This window comes from Mirounga leonina, unplaced genomic scaffold, assembly GCF_011800145.1.
Source record: "Mirounga leonina isolate KUSES-001 unplaced genomic scaffold, KU_Mleo_1.0 Mir_454, whole genome shotgun sequence".
Lineage (NCBI taxonomy): Eukaryota > Metazoa > Chordata > Mammalia > Carnivora > Phocidae > Mirounga > Mirounga leonina.
The window spans coordinates 550,941-575,852 of record NW_023270763.1 but is presented as its reverse complement, the minus strand read 5'-3'; the positions used below and the strand labels follow the sequence as shown (position 1 = coordinate 575,852).

The 24,912-nt window shown below is 50.4% G+C and overlaps 1 protein-coding gene across 7 annotated transcripts in view; it reads right to left on the bottom strand.

The window, feature by feature from the left end:
• Nucleotides 1-856: 856 nt before the first annotated feature.
• Nucleotides 857-24,912, bottom strand: part of SUN1 (Sad1 and UNC84 domain containing 1) — a 51,742-nt gene continuing 27,686 nt past the window's right edge. For 5 of the 7 annotated variants that reach the window (XM_034988206.1, XM_034988212.1, XM_034988209.1 and 2 more), the window contains 17 exons: nucleotides 23,104-23,301; nucleotides 22,466-22,549; nucleotides 22,082-22,201; nucleotides 20,577-20,675; nucleotides 19,980-20,073; nucleotides 19,169-19,227; nucleotides 18,890-19,035; nucleotides 18,243-18,482; nucleotides 15,362-15,448; nucleotides 14,118-14,161; nucleotides 12,547-12,682; nucleotides 10,978-11,232; nucleotides 10,401-10,485; nucleotides 7,793-7,908; nucleotides 5,139-5,306; nucleotides 2,942-3,034; nucleotides 857-2,584 (listed from right to left, as the gene is read on the bottom strand). In XM_034988206.1, coding sequence (XP_034844097.1) covers nucleotides 2,471-2,584; nucleotides 2,942-3,034; nucleotides 5,139-5,306; nucleotides 7,793-7,908; nucleotides 10,401-10,485; nucleotides 10,978-11,232; nucleotides 12,547-12,682; nucleotides 14,118-14,161; nucleotides 15,362-15,448; nucleotides 18,243-18,482; nucleotides 18,890-19,035; nucleotides 19,169-19,227; nucleotides 19,980-20,073; nucleotides 20,577-20,675; nucleotides 22,082-22,201; nucleotides 22,466-22,549; nucleotides 23,104-23,301 — 2,138 coding nt within the window. In that variant the 3' untranslated portion in view covers nucleotides 857-2,470. The remainder of the gene's footprint in view (nucleotides 2,585-2,941; nucleotides 3,035-5,138; nucleotides 5,307-7,792; nucleotides 7,909-10,400; nucleotides 10,486-10,977; nucleotides 11,233-12,546; nucleotides 12,683-14,117; nucleotides 14,162-15,361; nucleotides 15,449-18,242; nucleotides 18,483-18,889; nucleotides 19,036-19,168; nucleotides 19,228-19,979; nucleotides 20,074-20,576; nucleotides 20,676-22,081; nucleotides 22,202-22,465; nucleotides 22,550-23,103; nucleotides 23,302-24,912) is intronic. The other 2 variants (XM_034988211.1, XM_034988213.1) reach the window with 2 other exon arrangements.

The following is a 24,912-nucleotide window of genomic DNA, read 5'->3' as shown; positions in this document are numbered from 1 at the left end:
GACGGGTTCCGGGCACGGGGGCAGGGACGGGGGCAGCGGACCGGTTCTAGGCACGAGGACAGGGCCTGGGGAGGAAGCACAACTTAAGCCATTTTTCCATTTGAAGGTCCCCTGGATTTTGGGGTCAGCCAACTCCAGACTCGCAAGGGTATGGAGTACAGAGTGTTCCTTCTTTGCACACCTACTGTTCGTATACGGAAAAATTCAAACACATGTCCATCCACTGGGGACTGGTTCAAACTAAAGAGTATATCCATGCAAACAACAGTAGAGCTGTTTTTTAACAAGTTCTTTATGGATAGGCAATCTCCAAGATCTGTTCCGTAACCAAAACAAGGGAGACACGAAACAGTCCATGGAGTCCGCCATCATTTGTGTGAACAGCGGTGAAGTATACGCACATTTTTGCTAGTGGGCAGAGGGGTCTACAGAAGGATAAAAACAACATGGGAATGCTGGTTGCCCCTGAAAATCCACGACCGGGGAGGCACAAGCATGGCGGCCCTGGGCTGTCCCCGCCTCCACGGTCCCTTCCGGACTCTCAGCCCTCGTGCTGCCCGCGCTGCAGCTCCCGAAGGAGAGGCGCTTCGTCCTTGCTCACCAGTGAATCTTAGCTCAGCACGCCACACGCAGTGGGCCCTCAGTAAGTGTTTACTCAACGCGCCAACCCTGGGGTAGGCTTGAAAATGAGCTTCTGTCCCACACCTGCCTTCTGGAGCAGACGCCCTGATGATACGGGTGTTCCTTTGAGAGCAAGCACCTGCTGACCTGGAACCTCAGAGGGCAGAGGCAGCAGAACAGGAAACGCACTGGTCCCGCCCCCACACCCGCAGGGCAGGAACAAGGCAAACTGAGGAAAGAAAGAGACCGTTTATTCTTCACTGGAAACATCACATGCACTTTTAAAAATTTAAACTCTTTATTTAAACATTTCAATAGCATCTTATCAATTTGGTGGCAGCAAAAGCAGCACTACCAAAGACAAGTATTTTGAAAGGCATTTACAAAAATACCGTGCACAAAGTCCCATTCTGCATCTTTAAAAATAAATATTCAAAATATTTCCACCCAACTCCCAAATTGTTTTATATAGGAAATTTTAATTTATATATTTATCCTGTAATATCTGAAACATCTGTATACATTTTATCCAACTTAACTGCATAGGCATTATTTAGTTCCAATTCTAAGAGTGAAAAAATGCTACTTCATGTAGTCGAGGACAGTTGCGCAGTACACATAAAACCCCAGCCAGCACCATCACTTTCTGTTTCTGAAAATAGTGTTTATGAGAACACCGAAAGACTGTCTTAACCCAATAAAACTTAAATAATTTTTAAAACATCTGTAACACTTTAAGTGCCTTGCAAATACCTCATTTATAAAGTCTGCTCAGTAAAATAGTCTAAATATTAAATATTAATTATAAACAAAACGAGTCTCCTAGGAATTGAGAATGGCCGACAGTCGTAGTAAGAGGCGAATCCCAACCAGAGCCAGGAAGAAAGTGCCGCCGTAAGAAAAATTATAAACCTACAACGTAATGGTGAATTTGCCACACTGGACAGTCTCCTTGGAGAACCATCAGTAGAGTAAAAACTGAAGATTCTGAAAGACTGGCAGCACATTAGTGTTCAACTTTGCAGCAAAATTTAAAACACAACCTGATGACATCCCCTAAGGTTGGATTTCTGGGATCCTACCGACACTGTGAGGTCCAACTCCAGGGTGGCCCCAAGGGGCGGAGCCTCGCTGAGACCTGAGCACTCCGTTCAGGCGTTGGCTGAGATCCAGACCACCACCCCCTTTCAAATCAGACCCACTTCAAGCCCACGACAAAACGAATCGCCCTGGATCCTGAACAGAAACAACACACCCAGGCCTGACTGTAAAAGTCTTTCTCAGAAGCAGGAGCAAATGAAGTAGAGGAACAGTTACTTCCCCACCCGGGAACTTACATTAACTACTGGTGCTGAAGAAAGGAGAAACCCTCTCCTAAAGGAAAGGAGTTCAGAACTCTGAAATTTGGTGGCATTGTTTTTCCCTGAAAGAAACGTGCGCTGGATGGAACAGATGAAATAGGTCTGCCCCCAAAGTCCTGTAGAAGGGCCAGTGAAAGGCTAAATATCAAAGCTTCAAGAACACTTTGACCTGTAGCTTCACTTGCTTTGTTCCTGATGTCAAGAGAATACAAGTATCAAGAGCTTTATGTTCAAAACAAACCCCCTAACAACCACATGTTCCAATGGATTCCCAGAGATGGGCTGTGGCCAGCGGATCTCAGGGAAGCCAGGCATTCGACATGCAGTGTTTCCTGTGGACAGAGGAGTGAGCGGGGCATCAGCTCCCACTGGCAGTTTATTCAGGGGTGACGTCCTCCCGATGCTCCAGGTGCCCTGGTTCAGGAAGGGCTCCAGTGTTTGACGCTGTCCCCGTATATACAAAATGTACAAGAACCATAGGAGGGTCTCTACTTGACAGGCTCTCCGTGAACCCTGAACCGATAGAGACACGTGTACTCAGGATGGCCCCAGTTGGAGAGAATCCGAAGCTCCACTATCTGGAAAGTTCCGTCAGGTTTTTTCTGAAATCGAAAGGGAATGGGTCACACTTAATTCACAACACCCCAGGCCCAATCACTTCCCCAACTCTGACATATTTGACAGGAAGCAGCCACGTGGGAAATTAGGTCTTAGTGTGAACTCCGTCATCTATCGCAGGACACAGAGCTCAGGCAAAACGGAACTCCTCACAAGCCACAGATGTACTATCAGGACGCCTGTGTGCAGAGTATACACTACAAAGGCTCCTTTGGGAAGAGCTGGGAGCTCAGATTCCACTTTTCTCAGGGGCTAACGCCCACATACACCCCTGGGCAGCTTTGTCCTGCCCACCCGACAGGAGGAACCCATGGGCCCCTGGGAGCCATGCAAGTCCTCACCAGAATATGGAACATCTGGAGTGATTCCCCTTCTTGATCATACATAAACTGTCCCAGAAGCTGCCCTTCCTCTTGGTATTCATTTTCTAATCCCTGAAACCAAAACCAGATAGTCATTAAGTACTGGAAAAAACCACTGCATTAATTAGGGTTGCTTCCCCTCGACATAATCTGGGAGGATGAAGGCATTAATAAGGCCTTCCTGTTAAACGCTTGGCACTTTGTTAAGGACGTCACACAATCCACGACAACCCCTCGAGACAGCTGTTATTCCTCCTGATTAATGTAGAGGCTGGGGCACTGACCCCTGGCACAGTGAGAACTCCACGTGCAACTTCTGACTCCCCACACACTTAACCACTAGCAGCCACCAGAAGCCTCACCAATCACACACAAGATAGGGAGAGCCACACTGCAGCCGGCAAGCTAACGAGAGACACAGGACTGACTGCCCAACTGCACAGAGCACTCTGTCACCCATGTGGCCCACGGTGCCCTCAAGGCTCCAGAGTGGAACCCCAGGGTTCCTGATGAGCCCGGGAAAAGGACAATAGGCCACCTTGCAAGGAGAGCAGACGGGGGTGCCAGGGGCTGGTGTGCCATGGGTACAGAGTCTCTGTCTGAGAAGATGAGCGAGTTCTAGGAAGGACAGCTGTGCCAATGTGCCAAAGTCCAGGGAACTGCATACTTCAGACAGGGAAGGGGGTGACTCTGGTGTGTGTTTTGCCACAAGAAGGAAGTTACCAGCAGGAAGTAGAGGTGACTGTTGGGGGGTGTGTCGTCATGGGGAAGGATTGCTCGGTGTGGGATGCATGGAAGCAACGACGGGCCATGGGCACACGCGGCCAAACGCAGCATCGGGACCAACACTGGGAAAGTGTGTCTGTACATGACACGTGACTAACATTTCTGTAGAAAGCGCTCAGTTATGCACAGGGAAACTAAGATCCCAAAAGATAAATGAATAAAAACAAGACAAACCTATCAAAAAAAAAAAAAAAGGAAAGTGCATGTGAAATGCATAGCAACGTAGATGAAATATGCTGTTTTCACCTGTCAAGGTAGCGGAGATGAGAACAAGAGGGCACAGGGAGGTCAGTGCTGGTAACCCGCCCACAGCAATGGGTCAGTGGCCCTGCAGACACTCACACCCCGTCCGCCCCCTCTGCCCCCTCTGCGGTGAGGCGTGCAGGGCCATGAGCGTCTGGTCTAAGGGAGTGAGGAGAGCTGGTGTCACAGCGGCAAACTGGAGAGGTACATTCAGGTTTAGCTACAAAATGGTATTTTATGCTATTTAAAAATGTGTGCAAAGAGTTAATTGCCATCAGGGGCGCCTGGGTGGCTCAGTCGGTTAAGGGTCTGCCTGCAGCTCAGGTCATGATCCCAGAGTCCTGGGATCGAGCCCCGCATCGGGCTCCCTGCTCAGCGGGAAGCCTGCTTCTCCCTCTGTCCCTCCCCCCACTCTCTCTCTCTCAATTTTTTTTTTTTTAGATTTTATTTATTTGACAGAGAGAGACCTAGCGAGAGAGGGAACACAAGCAGGGGGAGTGGGAGAGGGAGAAGCAGGGGGAGCGGGAGAGGGAGAAGCAGGCTTCCCGCCGAGCAGGGAGCCCGATGCGGGGCCCAATCCCAGGACCCCGGGATCACGACCTGAGCCGAAGGCAGACGCCTAACTGACTGAGCCACCTAGGCGCCCCTCTCTCACTCAAATCTTAAAAAAAAAAAAAGTTAATTGCCATCAAAAAATATCTATGGGAAATTTGTTTTTTTAAGGCACGAAACAAAATTCTATGAACTGTGTTGTCTCGACTGTACTTTTTTTACAGGGAGAAAGGAGAGAGCAGAAAATACCATAGCGTGCAACGGGAATCCTGAGTGCTCCTTTTCCAACTTGCATGTTGGAAGTTTCCTGTCAATTCGACAGGAAACAGTTGTCACAGCCCAACGGCCACATGCTCTCTGGAAACCGAACTCTCCAGGTCCACGGGCTGGGTGGCAGAGAACATAGTCCCTACAAGCTGCCCTCCCCAGGAAAGGACTGGGTGGTGCCCTCGGCATCTCATCTGCTTAGAGCACTGAAGGGCTGAGGGGAGGACGGGACCAGCAACACCAGGAACAGCCTCTTCTGCGGGGCTCATCTTTGGGCAAGTCCCGGAGTGGGAGGAGGAGGAGGAGAACTGGGACCCGGCTCACTCACATAGACTGCGAAGTCCTTGGGAGCGCTGGTGATGTTGCCCGTGGGCGACAACGTCTTTGGTATGTGCTCCAGAGTGAAGGTGGTTGGGCGGATCTTCATGGACAGCCTCACCACGAGGTACCCCTGGGAGCCTCTGAATGCCCAGCAGTTACCTGGATGTATGTCAGGCTAGGGAAGAGGCAAAAGACAATGACTTAATCCACCTGATTAATGTAGAGGCTGGAGCACTGACCCCTGGCACAGTGAGAACTCCACGTGTAACTTCTGACTCCCCACACACTTAACCACTAGCAGCCACCAGAAGCCTCACCAATCACATAAAGTCGATCAACACATGGTTTATACGGGTGTGATCTGCTGTATTCTTACAATGAAATAAGCTGGAGGAAAGAAACTGTTATTAAGGAAATCATAAGGAAGAGGAAACACACAGTTCCAGCATTGCATTTACAAACACACACCTGCCAAGCGAACGTGCGCAGCTCAAACCCCCGTGAAGGGTCAACTGTAGTGAAACAAGCTCTTGAAAATGTGTCTGACGTTTTAAAACTTAAGACACAGAAACACAAGGAGAAAACACTAATAACACTGAAACAGAAACAAAAGACTTTTTACAAAATAAAAAACCATAAGCAAAAATCAAACGACAAACTGGGGAAAGGCATTTGCAACTTAAGCCCCAGAGGGTGGCTGTCTCCAGTACGGGAGTGAGCCTCTTGACAGTTACAACAACCAGCACCTTCAACAAAAATGGGCGAGGCAAACACGTTTTTAAAAAAAGTAAATTTAAATGGTCCTCAAACATGGGAAAAGATGCTCCACCTTACATAATAACAAGAGAAATAAACACTTAAACCACAGGTGTTCTCCTTTCTCACCGAAAAGATCAACAACAACGGAAGAGCCTGTGGAACCATGCAGGCTAACTGCTGGTCAGTATGTACGACGTACCCCCTTCGAGGAGTATCGTTTGGCAAAATCCCTAAGAGCTCCTTAAGCATCAACCCTCTGACCCAGCAATCCCCTGCCGTGCCTAAGATACATTGGCAAAAATACAAAATTGACAGGCGTGAGCATATTTTGCTGGGAGAGGACTTTTAATAGCAAAAGAGGAGCTACCATGCCTACTGACAAGGGCCTTAGCTGAACGTGCCGTGCTGAGCAGAAGACGCCAAGCGCACGAGTCAGGGGCATGGCGCGCAGCCGCCCGTGAGGTGGAACGGGAGAGGTAGGGGCAGGGGTGTGGTGATCCCTCCACCATGTGCTTATGCTTGGACTCATTCTCGCTGTACCCTTTTTGTTCTTGATCTACGCATCCTTTCTGCCTGCCCTGTGAAAATGATCTGGGCCCTCAAGGATTACGCACTCTCCCCAGACAGCACTGCAGGGACACTGCAGGTCCCTTTGGCACCCCTCTGGGTGCTGTTGACAGCAAAGTGCCTCTAGGAGTCCCCTGCCTGGGAACAGCTTCCCCAGCACCACGGAAGCTGGGCTTTGCGTGTGTTCCAGGGGATGGCACGACTCAGTGAGCCCTGGCTGTGCCCTCTACAAAAAGGCAGGGCCCTGGGAGAGCTGGGGGACACCATCTCAGGTGTGTCCCCCCCCAGCCCCGGCTTGGTCACGGAAGGAGGAGCGGATCCTGTGTCTGCCGTTGCCAGATTCTATAAAAATTCTCTTTACTTCTAAGAAGGCAATAACCTATTCCTCTGATCTCATCTCCCGGTTCCAGTTCCTGTGGGAATTCTCCTGACAAAGCATTCCCTCGCTCACATACATCTAACATCTGAAGTGCCAGCTACTCCCAGACCACTGGATCCAGCTGGCTAACGGGCACAATGCCGTGGTCGGTGGGGTATCACGGGGACGTTGAGACCATCAAGCCCTCTGCACTGTCCGAGGCAGCCAAGGCAACGCGCCTGAGGGATCCTGTGAGCGGCCACAAACCGGTGCCGGGGGAGCGACGGCGCCCCAACAGACGGCCTGCAGGGAAGCTGCCCACACGCACCCACTGCCAGCCGGGCTCCCAAGGATGACAGAAGGACCACGACAGCATCAGGGCATGGAAGTCTTAAGTTCCTGATACCTCACGGTCAGACTAGTTTGTGAATCAGTTCGTGAATTCTTGTTTTGAAGAAAAGGACTTCTTCACGAGAGGAAACAAACATGGGACGATTTAACTTCTTCCTCCTCAGTCTCGGGGACCAACTGTGTGACGCGAGCCAGGCACAAGTGGCCGTGCACCCCAAGAGCAGCCCACGGAGGCTCCAGAGAGAGCGAGCGAGCCCTGCCAGCTGGTGCGTGCCGTGTGCAGTGCACGGCGGTGCAGGGGAGGGGTCTCCACCCGCTCTGCCTCCTCACGGACCACGGAGCACCACCTTGTCTCACGAGGGACACCCTCGGCCGTCACCTGGGCTGCAACAGGGCACCAGCGGCTCGCGCTGCAGGGATGACCCAGAGGGACAAGGGCACGATGCACGGCCTAAGTGAGGGCAGCAGAGGTCCCCCTCTGGGGCGGTGCTGGGGGTCGCTCTGTGCGAACCCACGGAGCTGAGCCCTTGGGACGTATGTGATGCTGCAGTAAAAGCAGCCACAACGCGGCTCCTGGCTCCCACCAGGGTCACGGTTGGGGTGGGGGGACCCAGGTCAAGACTCACCTGGATCACGACGCGCGGGGACTGGGAGAAGTACCAGAGCGGGATCCCAAACAGGCTGATGAGCGCTGTCTTGGTCTCGTACGTCTCAGAACAGCGCGTGCTCAGGATGCTCCCACCTTAAAGCAGAGTTCAGAGCTGCCTCAGGGTCTGCAATGATCCCATTGGGAAGGAGTCTCCTTACCCGGCAGGGATTCACTGGAAGGGGCGAACATTCTCAAGTTTTAATTTCTACAAAGAACAGTCCAGGCTCATGTTGACCTTTTCCAAGTTCGGGGTTAAAGTCTGCAGCTGCTTCAGGACACGAGTGCCACCTCCCAAAGCGGCGAAGGGGACTCTGGATGAACTCTCGTGCCTTCCACTAAGAAAGAGCAACGACCCAGACAGGCACTGGAGTTCCCTGACAGGCATGTGTGTCGTTAGAGGGCCCACTACCCACAGGCCATAGCGACAGGATGCTCTCAGCGGCTGCTCGGGGGGCGGGGGGCACGTCTGCTAACAGAACAGGTCCATGGCTCTATTTGGGGTAACATACGTATTCTGGAGTGAATACACGAGAAACCACCGAATCATAATGCTTTAACAGGGTGAAGTTTAGGTTATGCAAATTACACCTCCTTCAAAAAAAAACCAAAAACATTAAAAAAATGTCCATTTGACCCTCAAAAAGAAATAGGGCAGACACGGTGCTGATGCCAAACCAAACAAGATGGTGTGGGAAGCAACAACAACAAACTCTCAAAAAAAAAAAAATTAATAATAATATAAAATAAAAGCGAGGGCACCTGGGTGGCTCAGTCATTAAGCGTCTGCCTTCGGCTCAGGTCATGATCCCGGGATCCTGGGATCAAGTCCAGGGTCAGGCTCCCTGGCTCGGCGGGAAGCCTGCTTCTCCCTCTCCCACTCCCCCTGCTTGTGTTCCCTCTCTCGCTGTGTCTCTGTCAAATAAAGTCTTTAAAAAAAAAAAAAACAACTAAAATCAGATAAAAGCTGCTGAGAAGTTTGTATTTGAAGAGATGGGGGTTCCCAAGTTGGGGGGCCGTGTGAGGACTCTTCCTCTGATCGTGAACAGGCAGAACCAGGAATTTGCACAAAAAGACAAAGCAGTGTTGACCTTGCTCATCAACAGACCTGAACTTCTGAACCTCTCGATTACCTTTTTAAATATTCTACCCCTCATTAAAAAAAAAAATCCTTAAATATGGACGCTATAAAAAACATTCTTTTAACTTACAAAGAGTCAGTGAATGCCCCAAGTAACGCACCGAACATCAAAATTACCAAAATTCTACAGGACATACAAGTCTGTCAGGATTAGTTATGCTCCTGAGAAAATAATGCCCCAGCTGAGTGGTTAAAACAGCACTTGAAGTCTCTGAATTGAAATGGTTTCTTCATAAATCACTGAATTTCAAAAACATGTTAACTAAAATCACTTAATAGTCCAAAAAAGTCATTCTCCACAGAACATAACGCACACAACAGTTCAGAGGACACCCGGAGAACGTGGGAGAATGTGGGGGGGGGGGGCGGGTTTCGCACGCAGTGGCGGCCCTAGGCCAGTGCGGGGCCTGCGGGGACCAGGTTCCTGACTGGGGCATCACGCAGACTGCCTACAGTGCCGGGTGAGGGTAAACCAAGTCACCCTGAAGGGCTCTCAGACCCTTTCATCGGCTACCGTGCGTGAAGAACCTCCCTTTCTCTGAGACAAAATGCTGGTTCACTAGCTGTTGATCTGCAAGTCCTAAGTTTTAAAAACTCAGGAAACCAAGACTTTCGGTGACACAGATGGCACCCAAACCTCCCCTAAACAGACGTGATGTCCCTCAGAGTCTTCACCCCTCTTGCGTAGTAGTTTCTTCACAGAAATGCTCCCGTGCTTGATCCGGGGGCGCTGTCCCAAATGTCGCCGAGGGGGTAGGTGACAGAAGACGTGTGGACCACGACACTTCACTAGACCACCACTGGGATGGCTCAAATACACCTGGCCCTGAGGACGGGGTCCCGAGCCCGCGTGCCTGCTGCACGCACCACTTCCCCGACTTAACAGGCCACCACGTTCCCCTTCATCTCTCTGTGGAACAAAAGCAGCACCCCACCGCTCCGCTCACTCAGGAGCCGTCCTCACGGCTGGGTATCACGGGTTGCTTTCTGTCTGCCACCATCTCCCCCACGGAGGGAAGGCTCCTGCAGGGCCGGGGCTGCTGGTACCCGGGACGGTCCCTGCGCGCAGTAGGCACAAACCCATCGCTCACTAAATGCCTGGAGGGACACGTCTTCGTGTCACCGAGCGCTCTGGGAAACAGTCTGCTCTCGCATCCGTTACGGCACTTCTACGCTTCAACACACTTCGCCACACGCAAGCCCATAATCGGTGTTTCTGTGGCAGTGAGCTCTGACCCAGCCCCCAAACTGGGATTGTGCTGATGCCCACTGATGTGAGAGCCACATGCGCCCCCAGCAGCCCTGTCTGACCCTAAAGCAAGAGCGCGCGGGGCATACCCGGAGTGACGCTCTTTCTCGGCATCGGGTTCCAGACTGCGTGGAAGTGGGGCAGGTCCCAGCGGGCCAACAGGTGACCACTGTATTCGGTAACCAGGAGTTTACTCACCGCCAGACTCCAGAGCAAAGTCCACCATGCCAGTCTTATCCTGGGAATACAGCTTCAAGGCATTGTTCACGATGACACGTGCTTGCTGGACACAGCCAAGGGCACAGCGGGGAGACAAGACTCAGTGTTAATGCAGAAACGAAGGCCAGACATTTCCATCAAGAATACATTTCCAGTTAACTGCATTTGGGGACAACAGGCTTGGCGGGGGGGGGGTTCAGTCCTGCGCCCCAGCCCAAGGGCCGACATGTGGACATGGGACGGGGTTGCCCTGTCACCCAGGGCTCTCACACACAGCCACGACAATCATGAGCCGGAGAACCGTGGGTTCCACAGAATACGACGAAGCAAGGACTAGAGTCTGGGATGACAGCCCGGCACCGTGTTCCTGGGCAGGTCCTGTGATTTCACAAGGGGTGTGGCCACCCAGGTGCACAGCCGGGTAACCGCCGCAGCAGCTGCAGCTTCCCCGCACCCCACGCCATGCGGAGCACCCCCGGCATCCCCCCATGTCAGCTCAGTAACCAGGTCACCAGCTCCATTACGACACGCGCTGCGTTTCTCGCTGTGCGCTTACCGCTTCCGTGATTCCGGAAATCCCTGCCTGCTTTGCAGCAGATACTACGGTTTCAGAATCTGGAACCTGCTTCGTCACAGAGATGTAGTGTGTAATGTTCTTCAGGATCTGCAGCTCCAAATCCCGTAATAAAACCTGCAGGTCGTCCTTGCTTACGAACCGAGAAGAAACCATCTGTAGCAGCCATTCGAGAGAACCGCCCTGCTCCCCGTCCGAGAACATGAGTTTGATGGTTTCTCGGACCTGGGCGTCTACCTAGGAAAACCATTCACAAGCAGAACTTGAAGTTACTGTTCTAACAAAATCATCTCAGCACTTCACTTCTGTCACCTTAACACCTCGACACTATCACAAAGCTGCTCAAATATCCATAATGCAAATGCGACACTTCTCCCCCTTTACAATTTGAGAACCTCTCCAAAAATGCTGGAATACGTTACAGAGAACAGGAACAGAAAAGCGCAGTGCGCACCCAGAGAGCCAAGGACAGCGGCTCCGTCCACCTTGCCGGCCTGCTCCTGAGTGTGTTCCTCAGAGGGCATTTACCAGGCGGGGCGCCCCCGTGGGTCAGGTGTGGAGACGGGAGCCCCTTGTCCTCAAACTCAGTCTGGTAAGGACTCAGTCACGCCAACAACTAAAGTGTTACTTCACGTACGCTAGAAATGCCCTTGCACGTTATTTCCACACACCTCCGCTTCTTGCTTGGCACGAGAGATGCACAGAGAAATGATGCAGGGAGGCCCAGCTCGGCCACTCCCAGAGCTCTGTGGCACCCCCCACCATAGACACCCTGCTACGTCCTCCTCGGGCCTGTCTGCCCAGAGCTTTCACTTCTGTTGGGTAAGTCCCAAGAGTGAGGCTGCTACTTGCTAGAGTATGCATCTCTGTAACTGGTAGCACCCTAAGACATCCCACCCCCAGAAGGCTGCAAGAAAACACACGACGCCACCAGGTCAGCACTGGGGCGACTGTTCTCCTTCTTGCAAACCCAGTTAGTGGAACTGAGTGGCCTGCTCACGTGCTTTGTCCACGTTCCCACGGTCTCCTTTCCTGGCAACTTCAGGAGCTCTTTGCAGGGCGGAATAAGTTTATCACCTGTATTGCGAATACTTTTTCCCAATCTACTATCTGCCTTTGCCCAACCCATGACTTCTGCCATTCAAACGTTTGTTTTTTCATCTTCACGCAGCTACAAAGGTCTGGACTTCCTCTCTTGCATAAGGGTGCATGGGCCTGACACCGCCTGATACGTAACCACACCAAGCAGAGCTGCAGAGGGCAGTGTGACTCCACTGCGCTGAAGACACATGAACGGCGGACCCCCGAATTTGTGCTGGCACACGGCCGTATGTACGTAAAGAAAGTGTGGAAAAAAGAAGCACACTGAAGTGTTAACGTATCACAGGAAATGCCAGGAGAGTTGAATATTAACTACTCTATCTTAGATGTTTAAAAACTTCATATATAAGAAAATAAAGGTTCTAGAGAAAATTGAAATCAACTTAATAAACCTGAATCTTCAATTCAAGTGTTCTTTTCCTTTCTGTGAGAAAACATTTTATAACTTGCCTTTCCTTGGATGGTATCGACCTCTTCACAGCTGGTTTTCAAATGCTGCCAACTGGACAATTCAGATTTCAGCCGACCCAGTTCCAGGTCCAGATGCTTCACCACGGAGAGGAGGTGCTGCTCTTCCTCAACTCCGCTGGCAAGTCCACGGGAGGAGGGAGGAGGAAAGGAATCAGGTGTCACCAATCACACATGCGTAACGTAAACGCGGGCAATAGAATCGTGGAGGAGGGACCAGCACCACCCCCAGACCCCGATACTGCACACGCCTCCACCTGTCCCACCTTAGGGTGGACACCAACCATCAGCTTCAGGTCAAAACCCCAAAGAGACCCCGTCCACACCACACCCACAGTGCCTACACCCACCCCGTCCGCGTCAGTCCACGCGTGTACACACAAATATGCCCAAGTGCCCAGGCAGGGCGTCTAACACATGCTGTCACCAAGAGCTCCCTTTCAGTGCTAGGAGAAAGCTCTCAAAACCACTTCATATTTAATACCTGTACCTTTTGAATAAATACCCGTGTCTATCTCCCTAAAACTACAAAAAGACTTCGGAAATGAGACAATATTTATCAATAATCACCATAAAGTTGAATAAGAAATTTTCAAGCTAATGGAATGGATAACTGAATTAAAAATGTATGGCTTCAGAGTTTAATAATTCTATTTTATGTAGGAATTCTACATTATGATGTAAAATATTGCAAGATTATATTTCTTTTGTAAGTTGGTGTAGTTGGTGAGACACCAATAATTCATTACTCAGAAAAACAGACTGCAGGATAAACCTTCTAGGATCCACGTATCAGCAAATCAACACACCTTTTTACGGAAATAAAGATTCTGAAAGGGAGTAAGATGTAGTCACACCCAAATGTGTCCTTCGGGAAGGATATATGGGATCTATAACACACACAGGAGCCAGAGGTGGGAAGGTGCTTAGTTAAAGCTCATTGTCTGGTGTCCCCCCCCGACCCCAGCAGAGCTGTAGGAATCCCTGGAGCAACAGGAGGGTGCAGGTGTCCCATCTAGACACACATGGGGGGGGGGGTGCAGAGAGCCTGTGTCGATAAAATGAGGGGTGTGGGAAAAGACAGGCGCCGTGACGTGTCGAGGAAAGGGAAAGTCCATACTTCTAGCAGAATTCAGGGGGATGGACAAAGGTGCCAAACAAAAGCAGCCCACATATCACGCCCCCAGGAAGGCGTCAGGGAAAGGGCCATTTAGATGGCCACAAAACGGCTCGGGGGCGGCACAGGGCCACACACCCGGGCGGTCCCAGAAGGCCAGCATCCTGCCCGCTTGAGCAGCTGCTGGGATGCGGAGAGTTCACACACAGAAGTCCACCTGCACCGGGGCCCTGGCTCAGCTCCGAGAGCACCCTGGCAGTAGGTCTCTCTGTCCTCAGGTGGCGCCAAGGGCCACCCAGAAAGACCACCGGGAGTGATTCCACCAGGAAGCCCGTAACTCGTGGTACACACAGCGCCCCCTCGGGAATGATTGCTGGGTTCCACGTTACAAGGAAACACACAAGACAAGATACAAATTCATCTGAAATTATCCTACCTAGCTGTTCTCAGCTTGGTCTGTTCTAATTCCTTCCGGATGGCCTAAAAAGTATGATAAAGAACCGTTTAAACAGGAGTTATATACTAACATTCCATAAATCACATACTTGATTAACATTTTATTTCTATATGGAACTACATGTATTTATCTGTGAATTTTTCCCCCCTTAGTTCAAAGCCCAGACCTGCCTGCTGGTTGGCAGGTGAGAGATGTTTGTTTTTTTTTTTAAGGGTTGTTTGTTTGTTTTAGGGATTATACCATTCATTTTTTTTTTTTAAGATTTTGTTTTTTAAGTAATCTCTACACCCAGCATGGGTCTTAAACCCACGACCCCGAGATCAAGAGTCACATGCTCTTCCGACGGAGCCAGCCAGCTGCTCCTCAAAGTAAACTTTTAGAAGACATACAACATATATTCAGAGAGGTGCAGAAATCACACGGAACACCCTGACAGATTTTCAAAATGAGCAGCTCCTGTAGCACCTAGGCCAAGGAGAACATTGCCAGCACCTCTGGGAAGTCATTTTTGAATGGGGAAGGACAAGGCCGTGGCAAATTCACACATGGAGATAGGACTCATGAACAGGGTCCGTTCAGAGATGGGGGACTGACACCGCCACACATCGGGGGAGCCGCTTCCATTCAAAGTCCAGCTGAACGAGGTCAGAATCCCCCTGGCACAAAATGAAGCGAGGGCTACGCTCCTGGCCTCTGGCTTCCTTCTCCAGCCCTCCCCTCCCCATGGATACCACGGATTCTGCAGTCAGTGGGTGACCGGAACTCGCCTGGTTCCACGTGCAGGAACAGGGCAGCCACCCCAACACCCCCAGGGCTGCGCCATGTCTGCCCCTGCATCCAACGTGCCCAGGGACCCCGAATCGGAGCGCGCCACAGTCTCTGTGGCTCGGATCAATGCAAACATCCCGGCCTCCCCCTCTCTGCTTCACCGGTATCTGATAACAGCTTTTCCACCAGAAAATTAATGCTGTCAGAGATTCGTGCTCTACGAAGTCACTCTGCAGGAGGCTGTGTGACCTTGAGGAGAAACAAGGACTCAGGCCCCCTTGAAAAGATGCCTTGGAGTCCGTGAAAAAGACACACTTGTGAAACATGAAAGCAGTAAAATGAGGTCCCAGGGGCAAGAGGCAACAGTCAGAAAGATTTTTCCTCGCAGGCTGAGGAGCGTAAGCACACAGACGGATGCGGATGCTCTCTCGCTGAGGAAAAGTCGAGATGCGTACCTCTGACTTCTCTGTCAGTTTTCCAAGAACATCTTCTAGGTTTGAGAGGCGCAATTCGTGCTCCTGGTGGAAAGTCATGGCGTCGGTCTTGGAAAGGAACACAAGTGGGAGGTAAGCAACAGACAAAAAGACCTGGAAGTTGCTTCTGCACAGAACCCCAAACATGAGACTACCTGGTCACGGCCTGGCCTGCCGTCCGGGGGGGGGGCCCTCAGTGTCCACACGTCCACCCCTCACTAGAGAGCGCACACGCCTGTGCTCAGCAGAAGACACCCACGTGGGCGGCCCCCGTGTGAGGGAGGAAGAGGGGAGGGGGACTACGAGGAAAGACACACCGACCCGCTCACTGAGCTCACACGCAGCACCCAACACACAACGCGGTTCCGGCAATGACCCGACCGGAGCACGGCCCTGCAACACGGTTTACCAGGTGACTGAAGGGACTTACCAAGTGAGACAAGACAGTGACAAATGCATCAGAGAAGCGAGGGAACTGCTGAAAAACTAGTCTGTTCAAGCTACGCCCAACCAATTTGTTCAGCAATTCTTAGAAGGTGGAACGACACGAAAACTGTCAGAGTCCCTGGCAAAAGTCCCTCGGAAAGTCACTGCCAACTATCCACTCAGACGGCAGGGACGGGGGCACCGCATGCCCTGAGCGACTGAGACCCAGGCCACAAGATTCAGAGACACAAAGTAATTCGATACTTTCATTATTGGAGGTTCCACTTGTTAATTATACCCCATCTCTTCCAAATTATGACCACAGTGAATTTATAGAAGTTTATATGAAAACAAGATTAAAAATGAAATAAACCAGAGCACAAGGACACAGGCTAGCTGGAAAGATGAACCCAGGTCGCTGACACACAGGAAGGGCATCCATGAATGCAGCTGTGAGCTTCCTCGCCGTCTCTGCCTGCCACCCAACTCCACGCCAGAATGAGAGGGTCCGCTCTCGCTGTCCACCAGCCACATGTGGCCATCGCAGCTGAGAAACTAGCTTCACACCGCCCCACACAGCTGGTGGTGTGCTGGACGGCACAGTGAGGAGCGTTGGGGGGTGCGGGGTGGGAGGCCCCAGGGGACGGCAGGAGTAAGACGAGCGTGGGGCCGTTTGGGAAGCAAGCTGGGATTGCCCTGCGTCAGGATTAGCATCACGGTCACACCTACATACAGGTGAATACTGGAGAACGGTGTAAGAAGAATAGGATAAATCTGTACTTAGCTAATCTGATTTAGAAGCTAGTTTTAAAGTGAGCCCAGACTGCCTAAGATTTGGTACTTTACAGAACACGACACAAACTGATGCTTGGTTGTTTTTTTTTTAAATGGTCATCTTTTTTCTCTGCAAGAGAAAGAAATCAACATAACTAAAGGTTGCCAGCTCACCACTTCTGTTGGTTTGTTTTAGGATTTCACCATTATCTCATCCCTGTGGTGGTGACAGTATTTCAGAATGCCTCAGCTGAGAAAAGCGCCTGAATATCAACACGTTTCCTGGCGTGACTCTATGCTCACCCAGGAAACGTCCTGCCTACGGGGGCAGATTTCATGACCTGCCACCTACAACAGTCCAGCTGTTTTGTTTTTAAAACAAACGAGCTTCAACCCTTCCTACCGTTCTATCTTGTCTGCAAAAACCAGCAAAGTTCCGTTCAACCTTTCCATCTAACAAAGTTGTTAAATGGCCAATAAGAACAGACCAATCATAACTGTGTCAACTGGATCTGACCAAAATCATCTCAATTTTATGGTCAAGAAACTGAAAATCGGCAAAGACTGAGGAATCAATGCAGGATGCCAAGTGTGCCTTGAGCGGATACGGGAACTCCAAGCGTGGCCACCTGGGGCTATGCACAGAAGGTGCAAGCCTTCTCTGACCCTTCCCTGTCACCTCGGGTCCTACTGCTATCAGCACATTACAAAGACAACTACTGATGTGCCTCAGGCCAAACCAGAGTCAAGGGTCATTCATTCACTATCAGGTGTGAGAAGACAGTGACTTGAAAGGTGGGAGGGCGAGGTGGTGGTCAGGGGACTCTCGGCCTGGGGCCAAGTCCAGGTGGAGGCTCCAGGGACAAGAGTCAGGCTTGCTCAAGAGCACAGTGGGACCAGGCTTTGTGCAGGGCCCTGGGAAGGCTGGGGGTCCCCAGGCCAGGGACAGACTGCACCAGTGAGGGAGGGGAGTTGGGGGTTCCTCCTGGACTGTGGTGCAGACGGCTGGGGGGGGGGGGGGGCTCTGAGACAAGAGACACGAGAAGCAGGCTGTTGAGGCAAGGGGCAACACGTATGTTAAAGATTTCATTCCAAAGTACCTAAATATTTAATAAATACTCATTTTGGAACTTATCAAAATAAACATCAGTTTTGGGGAAAACGGACAGTTCTTTCCTTGAGAATACCTAATAAACAAGGCATTTTTGTTCCGGGTTCCACATGGAATAGCAGCTCCTCTGAACTTCATTATCATGAGATTTTCTAGATCACAGATTTGAACACTTCAAATCAGTGTTGATACAAAATGCAAATCAAATCACAGCTGACAGTGAAACTTCACTGAATTATTATGGTCAATCCATTTTCAAAGTAAAACGTGCATCAGGAACAACTCGCAGACAGGGCACCAGGTCCCGTGGCTCCCAAGACAAGCCACCCACAGCGACTCCATCCCCGACGCCCCAGCCCCCCAGCCCCCAGCGGGGCACCCACTCTGCTGGTGTCCCCCGGGCCGTAGCTCCCGGTCTCCGGCAAGCACCAGGAAACCACCCTGGCCCTCAGCAACTGCTCCCCACAGCCGAAGAGCACGACCACTTGTCACAGCGGCGCCCCCTGTCCTTCATCCCTAAAAGGAAAACAGACCCTCGAGAACCCTCATTACCTGAGAACCCGACAGTCTGTCGGCACCCATTTCCTGTAAGTGTTGCCCTACCACACGCTGAATCAAGGACAGCGTCCCCTCGCGGTCGCCGTCCATCTGGTCCACCTGTGCCTGCAGTTTCTGAAGCACAGCGGCTAGTTCTCTGAGCTTCTCGTCATGCCTGCGACACTGTCCAGACAGCGAGGTCATCTGCCTTTCCACTTCGCTCATCCGATGCCAGTGGGAAGCCCCGTCGCCAGCCTACAGCAGTGAGAGCAAGCCCAGCGGCACAAAGGGGCCGTCAGGCCTGGCACCAAATAACCTCGGAGCACAGGATCACAGCACAACGGCCCCACGAGCCGTGTGGAGACGCTAAAGGACAGGACAGGACCATGTCCGTCCTCAGGGATTTTCCTTACGGGGCAGACTACGGGGGCTTGTCTTTTCTTCTTCCCTTCCGTGTTTTCCAAAGTAATGCATACTACTGTTTCTTAAATTAAAATTAACTGAACGAAGTTACTTACATATGCATCACTTGAACTGTCTCAGAACATCTAAGGAACTATAAAGCTTGCTTACTTGACATTTAACATTTTCTGAACCAAGGGGCCTCTTCTCTGAGGAATACAGACGGGGAATGCCACAGAAGAGAGCTTCTGTGTGGTTACCTCCGGTGGCTGGCTCAGGTGAGACGCGTCAGGTGTGACCGAGCTCTCGGGGCCATCCACCCGCTGGGCTCCGTACATGTGTGTCCAGCTGAGCACAGGCAGGCCTGAGAGGAAGTCTCCCTGGCCGCACAGGGACAGACCCGCACCTGAAGGGGACAGGAGCCAACTGCATGTGTGTACAACGCTCTGTGAAACGGGCACTGAAGCGCTCAGTTCTTGCCCCCATTTACATCTTCCCGTGTAGAGACTCATCACGGAACTAAGTCAAAGTTCACTTACCTAGTAAAAGTAGTAACGGAATGAGCAAGATTAAAAACTTGCAGATATTTCGAAGGCACCTAGGAATAAAAAGAAAAATTTTAACTTGGATATAAGAAAAGTCAGGGTCACCATTCTATTTTACCTCTCTGGGGAATTTTATACAAAATAATAATAATCTCGGTATTAGAAGTGCATTTACAGTTGCTTGCTTTTTTTTTTTAAAGGAGGCTCCGTACCCAACGTGGGGCTCGAACTCAAGACCCTGAGATCAGAGTCACGTGCTCTTCCGACTGAGCCGGCCAGGCGCCCCAGAAATGCAGTTACGGTGTTATCTACAAGGTGTGTATACACGCACAGGGGGACCCTTCTATAAAATAGTGTCCCCTGGCCCACAGTAACAACCAAACACACTCACTACTGATTCGCGTGGCACCATGCTGGGCACTAAAGGACCTTGGCTACTGGCCCACTAAGGTCACCTGGGGCCAGGTGAACTGCCCCAGAGTTAACCAGACCCTCTCTCCCAGTCCTGACCACACCCCTCCCGATCTGTGTAATCGCTGACAAGGCACTTCACTCCTATACGCTGTGATTTTAAGAATGACAGCTGCCTTTCCTTTCTCACAGGAATGGCTTGAAAAATTACATAAAAATATGAAAACACTTTGTAAAATATAAAGTGATATAAAAAAGGCAAGACATTAATATACCAAACTATAAAAACAATGTAAATAAAAGCTAAATCATTATTAAAAAAATCAAATTATATCCTGCAATGAGCACAAAGTCAGTTCTTAAAAACACTCAGTTGACATACTGGTTTCCTTACCTTGTAAGAAGAAACACATTCAGCCAAGAAATCAAAGTAACAAACTGGTACCATCCAATCCCTAGCCACCAGAATATTCCAGAGGCTGCCTTCCCTGAAAGAGAAAATACCAAACATTCTAAAGAAATGTTCTTGAGAAAATCAAACTCCTAAATGGACTGTTTTTGTGAAGGTCAAGCGAGAAGCACAAGGACATCTGCTAACAAATATTGTGTAAGTATCTGAAGATGAAGTTGGGGATGATGCGTACTGAGAAGAGTGTCCACGTACTCAAACACAGGAACATCGAGCAGCATACATAGCGAAGCTGATACACAAAACAGGCTACAAATGAGGAAACACCAAATCCATGCATCCTCCATTCCAGTTCAACGGAGCAGGTGGACTTCCACAGCAGGGAAACAAAGAAACGCACATGCACCCAAAGCACCATGTTAGCACTTCTAAGTAATCAAGAATGAAACATGTTGTATCAAGGAGCAAAGCATGTACCCCTAAAATGAAACTTCCCCTTGGCTGGATCAATCATTAACTGCAGGTGCCGAACTGCCCAAAGACCTGGCAGAGAATGCTAACAGAGAAAGCCAAAATAACCACCTGGAGCTACTACGGCCAACCAAAGAACCGACAACAGTGTCTTCGACACGGACCATCCGGAAGCACCGATCCTTTGCAGCGTCTGCACCAACAGGTGACCTGCGACAGATGACATGTGTGCGGGAGGTGCACACTCAAAACATACACCAGAAAACCCACTCTCCATACTTAACAATACAGCAACAAACTCCCCCTCGGATGCATCTTACCAAAATTCCCTCAAGTCAGCTCAGAGTCTCTTCTCAGGGAAAAAAAAAAAAACAAAACAACCAACCATTTTAAGTCTAAGCAAGACTCTGAAATTTACTTAGGAAATTCTATTACATGCTGAAGGGTTTGTTCACTTCTTCCTGCAGATACTTAAAACGTGAAACGCAGACTGCCCTGTGAAATTCCCGGGGGCGGGGGGGCCGCGGCCAGCCTCCCCCCACCCCCCAGCGCAGTGTTCACAGTTGGTGCCCCCACAACTTGCAGATAAAACTCTGCAGACACCAGCAGTCAGCTCCAGGTGAGACCAGGAGGGCTCATTACTCCAAGACCATTCTAAAAGCTAACATTTTCCAGTGAAAAAGTATTTTGGGATTACAAATGGTAGTACCACTGGATGACAGAATAAAACAAATTTTGTATCAAACATCACACATTATATAAGGCAGAAAACCGCTTATGAAATCCATTTTGTTTCACTTTTTTAAGAGTACCTGCTGAAAGTTATATGCTCCTATAAACACGTGTGTTGAGACTCCTGACGCTATGCTCGATGTGAGAAAAAACATGGTTTAAGGGGATTCTTTAATCTTCCATTTTGTTTTATTACCAATTAAAAGACCATAATTTTTTGGGGGGCGCCTGGGTGGCTCAGTCATTAAGCGCCTGCCTTCGGCTCCGGTCATGGTCCCAGGGTCCTGGGATCGAGCCCCGCGTCGGGCTCCCTGCTCCGCGGGAAGCCCGCTTCTCCCTCTCCCACTCCCCCTGCTTGTGTTCCCTCTCTCGCTGTCTCTCTCGCTGTCAAATAAATAAAATCTTAAAAAAAAAAAACCATAATTTTTGAAGCTCAACTTAAAAAAAAAAAGCTGTCTAAGGAAGGTGCCCCTTCGGCAAGAAACTTACGGGTATGAATTGGAAACCCTCTGACTCCACATGCAAGCCTCCGTGCGGCAGAGGCTCAGGACACGGCAGTCCCCGGAGTGAGGCTGTGCGTCCCAGCGACCAGGCACGGGCAGGACAAGCAGCTTCTTTTCAGATCGACTCCCCCGCGGGAGCGTGACCAGCCTTTCTAATAAGCCTTTGACTTCACCTCAAGCAAGCTACTTTTCAGACATGTAACTTATACTAAGTACATTTACAAAGAAGGTTTTCAAGAGAGACGTTCTCTGTATTTTAAGCTAAAGTCGGTATTATTCCTGTCCGTTTTTAACAAGCACTTGACTTGCCGATACAAACAAGGAGCTACAGCATTTGTGAAGAACATGATAAAAACAAAATAGAAAGGTACAAACGACAACCTGCGTAAGAAAAGATGTGCCCAATGGCCCCTGCTACCCCTTCTGGACTCGAGGACTGCGAGCGGACGGCTGTGTGCGTCTCAAGGAGCCCCCTCCTCCTAGAGTCATCACCTGTGGGTGCTGGTGACAAGCAGTTAATCGGACAGATTACTATGCAAACCTGGTCAGCCAACGGCAGTTTGAGAAAATTAGGAAACTCACTTATGCAAAAAAAGAAAAAATCAAAGCAAATGCAGTCTGTGGCTCCTGCCGTCTATTGTTAAGGGTTCGGCAAGTCCGCACGCGCAAGGGGGCGTCTGGTCTGTGTCCGCAGCCCCGTGTTGCCACCTGCGGGGAGCTGCCACCACTGCCCCGCGAGCCCACGCACCGAGACGCCATACTTACACAAGGACTCCCCTTTCACACTGAGGTGGCCGTCCTCTCTGAGAAGCCCTCCTACATTCACTGTCCCACAGTGACTGGAATGAGCTGCAATACACGCAAAACAGGCTCAGAGAGTTCAGACGCTTCCCAGACGCCGACGGGGCCCACGGTCAGAGAGAGAGCATGCAAGACCAGCCCCCACCGGCTTACGTGTGCAGGCGAGGCAAGGGGGGGCAGGGTGGGGGGCAGGCAGTAGGGCTGGGCTTAGGGAGAAGAGCGGTTAAAGCCCCACTGGCTGGACAAGGCAGCACAGCAACAGAGACAGGCCCACTTAAAGATGGCTGTAAACAACTACATTCTAAACGCCATTCAAATAAGTTGTTTCTGCTTTAAGAAGACAGTAAGAATCAAAACTTGAGTTTTTAAAAAATGACTTTAAAAATGTTGAAACGCTGCTCCCCTTTCAGAAAACAGAATCAGTACAAATGCATGAAAACTTCATCAGCGCAGGGAGACCCCAGAAAAGCGCCAAAAGAAAGTCTGCTTAGTAAGAGCACAAGAGGAGAAACATGGAGGAAGCGCCACGCTGGAAAGGCAGTGTATTCTCCACCTTGAAAGTATTATTAGGTGGAAAAAGGAGAAAAAAATGATTTAAATACCTTTTGATTCATGGCTTTTTGACTTATAGCTTTTTGATTCACGATCTTTTGATTCATAACTTTTCAATTTGTAATTTTCTGATTCATAACTGAGCTTCATTAAAACCATTCGAAAAAGTTGAACTAAGAATGATGACAAGGATGACGAAGTGTCCTTGGCCAGCCACAAAATCCTATCCATGTGGACAGGGGCACCGCCTATTGAAAAACCGTGAACACAGTTACTTCTTCCCACAAAGTCAACATTTACTCCCCCTGGAAAGTCAGACAGCCAAAGTACTCATTGGGGCAAAGTAGAATCAACCTTTCACACGTCCATTGCAGACGACAACTTGGGAAGAGCCGTGTGACAGACATCACTCTGCCCCACATGACACGTCACCTCCTGATGGAGACAGAGCCACACGGCGGTCCCGTGCCAGAGAGCGGAGGAACGCCAAGGCTCGGTCACAGGCGAGCCTGCACATAGAGCCCGTCTGAGGTGACTGCACCCCAATCCTGCCTACATACACGCCAAAGTCCAGATACTGCTCAACCACCACCGTCCTCTGTCACGTGCCTGGAAAAAGACCCCCAGATGCGCCCAGCAGCTTCAGAGACGCCTGCCACAGCATCTGCAACAGGGGACGCTACAGAAGCCGCCGGCGTGAGCACCTGCAAGGAGCAGGTCCGTTAGGGAAGCCGGGGGTCTCCTGCTACGCGTTGTTAGTGCAGCCTCAAGATACCACAGGATCCCCGACAACTTTTCCTCTGTTAGCCTGAAATGTGTAAGGTGATCCTCTACAAGCCACAGTTGCTAGGAATTTTTACTCCACGGAGTGCAGACCCGGCAGTGCTTCTGACACTGGTCCACTCCCGCTCCTGGCTTGGGGAGCCCTGCGTGAGTTCAGAATGTATGGCGTGAGGCCAGCTGGAACCGGTGAAGTCTGAGGGGGAGGCATTTTAAAGAAATGAGTTTTTTCTTTTCTTTTTTTTTTTCCCAAATAGCCTACTGAGTAGCCTGTTGGTGACTTGGGAGCGCTGTACCAAAACACCCGCAGGAGCGCGGCTAGCCTCCCCTCCCCCCACCCCCAGCATCAACGCCAAGCGTCTCCCACTGTGCCTCTGCCCATCTTTCACACGGCACTGAAAACTTCCCGTGAAGCTTCGAAATAAAATAAACGCTTATGAAGAGGTAATACGTGGTCTGTTCCACTGATAATCAAAAACACTGAAATTCCATTTTTCACCCATGGAACAGGAAAAATTGTGAAAGCATGAACAAATGAAGAACTGGCAAGAGCACACGGAATGAGGACCCTCACGGTGCCACCGCGGGACAGCAATCTGGGTCAGTCTTTTCGGAGTCAATTGGAAGAATCTGTTCAAACTGAAATTGCACAAAAACTTTTTTTTCTCCCAGCAGTGATATTTATTTAGGAGCTGCAGACTGGAACAGCTTTTTAAGTATTTAATTGCTAGCTACAGTTTCTTCAGGAGAGTGGCTGCCGTCGGGAGCCGCCCAGCACAGGAAGAGCGCGTGCGGCAGCCCCCCCACCCCGCGCCCCAGCCGTGTCCGGGCAGCGTGGGGCTCAAGCCGCAGCTGCTCGCAGCGACGACCACCGCCGCGCCCAAAGGAGGCAGGCACCTAAGTCCTGATTTCTCTAAAGCCTGAGGCTGGTTCAGTAAGCCATGTGCTGGTCTAAGCCACCAGGATAAATGATAATTTTTCAAAACCTATCCTATGGTTTCGACCTTATCCTAAGATAAATCCCCCAACAGAAGGTGTAAGTTAAGAGCTGCCACAGGCAAGAGAGAGAACACGGAAGA